Here is a 3,136-nt window from a genome sequence, read left to right on the forward strand (position 1 = left end):
CCTCAAACACCTAGGTATAGAAGGAGCATACTTGCCGGGCTCGGTGGCTCAGCCTGTAATCCCGCGCCTTTGGGAGGCTGAGGTGAGTGGATAAAAATAAATAAAAAATAAAAAAATAAAAAATAAAAAAAAAAAATAAAATGTCCATAACTGGTAACTCCATAGAGGTAAACAGATATTAGTGGTCACCAAGAAATGGGGGCAGGGAGGGATGGAAAGGTTCAGGGTTTACTTTGGGGGTGATAGAAATGTTCTGGAATTTGATGGTTATACAATATTGCAAAAAAATACTACAGATCACTGAATTGTATACTCTAAAATGACAAAATGGTGAACTTTATAGTATGTAAATTTTATCTCAATTCTTTTTTTTTGAGTTGGAGTCTCAGTCTGTTATCCAGACTGGAGTATGGTGGCACTCACGGCCACTGCAGCCTCGACCCACTAGGCTCCGGCAATCCTTCCGCCTCAACCTTCCAAGTAGCTGGAACTACAGGCACGTGCTACCACGCCCAGCAATTTTTTTTTTTTTTAATTGTAGAGACGAGATCTCACCAAGTTGCCTGGGCTGGTCAAGAACCAGCCTACTCAGGCAATCCACTTGCCTCGGTCTCCAAAAGTGCTGAGATTATAGGCTGAGCCACTGAACCCAGCCTTTTTTTTTTCTGGAGTTGGAATCTCACTCTGTCACCCAGGCTAGAGGGCAGTGGCACACTCACGGCCACCGTAGCCTCAACCTGCTGGACTCAGGCAATCCTTCCGCCTCAGCCTTCCAAGTAGCTGGAACTACAGGCGTGCGCCACCACACCCGGCTAATATTTTGATTTACTGTAGAGATGAGGTCTTGCCACGTTGCTGAGGCTGGACTCGAACCTGTGGGTTCAGGCAATCCTCTCTCACCTTGGCCTCCCAAATTGCTGGAATTATAGCCATGAGCTACTGTGCCCGGCGGCCATCTCAATTTTTTTTTTTTTTTTTTAGTTGGAGTCTCACTCTGTCGCCCAGACTGGAGTGCAGTGGCCACTCCCAGCCACCACAGCCTCAACCTGCTGAGCTCCGGCAATCCTTCTGCCTCAGCCTTCTGAGTAGCTTGAATTACAGGCATGCGCTACCACGCCCAGCTGATTTTTTGGTTTATTGTAGAGATGAGGTCTCGCTGCCCAGGCGGGTCTCGAACCCGCGGGCTCAGGCAATCCACTCACTTCAGCCTCCCAAAGGCACGGAATTACAGGCTGAGCCACCGAGCCCGGCTGGCCATCTCAATTTTTAAAAAATGTTTTAAACTCCCCCCACAAAGAGAACAGTCAGATCACACAGGTACTCCCCTCATCCCACTTTAAAGCTCTCAGTGGCTTTCCACGTCAAGAGGAGTCAAACCTAAGTTCCCTACTGGGCCCCACAAAGCCCTAACAGCCCAGTCCTCGGCCTCTACCACCTCTCCTGTCTCGTTCCCCCCTCTCATTCAGTTGATCCACTCCCCGAATTCATCCCTACCATTGGCTTTTGCCCTTGCTCACCCCTCAGCTTAGAATGTTCTTTCCCATAGCTAATTCTCATCTGTCAGGTCTCTGTCCTAATGTCCCCTCCACCCCAGAGAGGCCCTCCCTGACCACTGTGTCTAAAACACAGCCCCGCCACTCCCTATCTTGTTACTTTTCATAGTCCTTATCATCAGAAAAGATATGTAGTTTTCAAAACTGTTGATTTCTAGCCAGGCACGGTGACTCACGCCTGTAACCGCAGCACTTCGGGCGGCAGAAGCGAGAGGATTGCCTGAGCCCAAGGGTTCGAGACCAGCCTGGGCAACATGGCGAGACCTCTACAATAAATTTAAAATAAAAAATTAGCCGGATGTGGTTGCCCATGCCTGTAGTTCCAACACTCTAGCCTGGGCGACAAAGTGAGACTCCATCTCAAAAAAAACAAAAAACAGGTGACTTCTTTATTGCCAACCCAAAGGACAAGGACCTGTCACATTCGTAGCTCTGAACTTGCCCACCATGTAGGCAAGAGGTGTTTTTCTGAAAGAGTGGATTTATTGAACTGCCTGTAAGATCTGAAATGTCACCTACTACCTGGCCAAGTCCAGGGTGCTAAGTCATTAACCACACCTCGCAGGTGCTCAGGGAATTCATGAGCATTTGCTAAGCACTGGTGACGAGCCCTGCACCAGGCCTATCTAGAATCCTGAGGAAGCCCCTCCCCTCCAAAGCCTGAAAGTCTATTAGGGGTCACAAATCACCCAGTGTTTACCCAGCAACCCACAAACAAACACAAAGGAGAGATCTAAGATTGCATTGCTGACTCCCAAACTGGAAGTAGAGTCCAAATTCAGCCTCATAAAACTGTGTACTGGCAAACGCCCTCTGATATAGCCTCTTATGACTTTGCAATCTGACCTGTTCTCCAGAACAAGACGGTTGCAGCTCACACCTGCTCCTACCTCCTCCCGTTGGCGACTTTCTTTTCAGAGGCGGTTAAAAGTCTAAACAGGCAGGTGGTGACGGCCTCTTCCCCTTCCCTTCTCCTCCCTACAGCACCTCTGAGCCTCACACACACAGCAAGTAACTTACCCACTAGGAGTTTGACATCTCGAACCGTGAAATCAGGGTCCGGCATCCTGGAAAAAGAGGAACACAGACCTCTGGTGAGAAGCCAGAAACAATTAAGTTAGACCCTATCTTGGACCTAGGGGAAGCCATTTTTCCAAGCGGGGTCCTTTGCTTTCAGTTTGGAAATTCAGAAGGAGATAACCCAGAGGGAGCTCAAAGGAGGGTCACCTCAGAAGCACTGATCCCTTCCCCATCGCAACAGCAACCCAAATCTGAGGATGGGACATCCACCATCCACTCCACTTTCCTGGGAAAGCTGAAGTGTAATGTCAGGGGTAGGGGCCAGAGCTGGTCATTCAAACACCTGCTTTCTTTTAGGCTTAGTAGCCCTTTCTGTGTCTCTCCTCCTAGAAAATACTCTCCATAAGAGGCTATATGGAAGCCGGGCTCGGTGGCTCAGCCTGTAATCCCACACCTTTGGGAGGCTGAGGTGAGTGGATTGCCTGAGCCCACGGGTTCGAGACCCACCTGGGCAACTTGGCGAGACTTCATCTCTACAATAAATCAAAAAATTAGCTGGGGCG

The 3,136-nt window shown here is 49.1% G+C and overlaps 1 protein-coding gene across 3 annotated transcripts in view; it reads right to left on the bottom strand.

The window, feature by feature from the left end:
- Positions 1–3,136, bottom strand: part of KDM2B (lysine demethylase 2B) — a 159,131-nt gene that overhangs the window by 149,615 nt on the left and 6,380 nt on the right. For all 3 annotated transcript variants that reach the window (XM_008061705.1, XM_021714246.1, XM_021714245.1), the window contains one exon: positions 2,574–2,620. In XM_008061705.1, coding sequence (XP_008059896.1) covers positions 2,574–2,620 — 47 coding nt within the window. The remainder of the gene's footprint in view (positions 1–2,573; positions 2,621–3,136) is intronic.

This window comes from Carlito syrichta, unplaced genomic scaffold (genome assembly GCF_000164805.1).
Source record: "Carlito syrichta isolate Samal-C Ts95f unplaced genomic scaffold, Tarsius_syrichta-2.0.1 Scaffold305460, whole genome shotgun sequence".
NCBI lineage: Eukaryota > Metazoa > Chordata > Mammalia > Primates > Tarsiidae > Carlito > Carlito syrichta.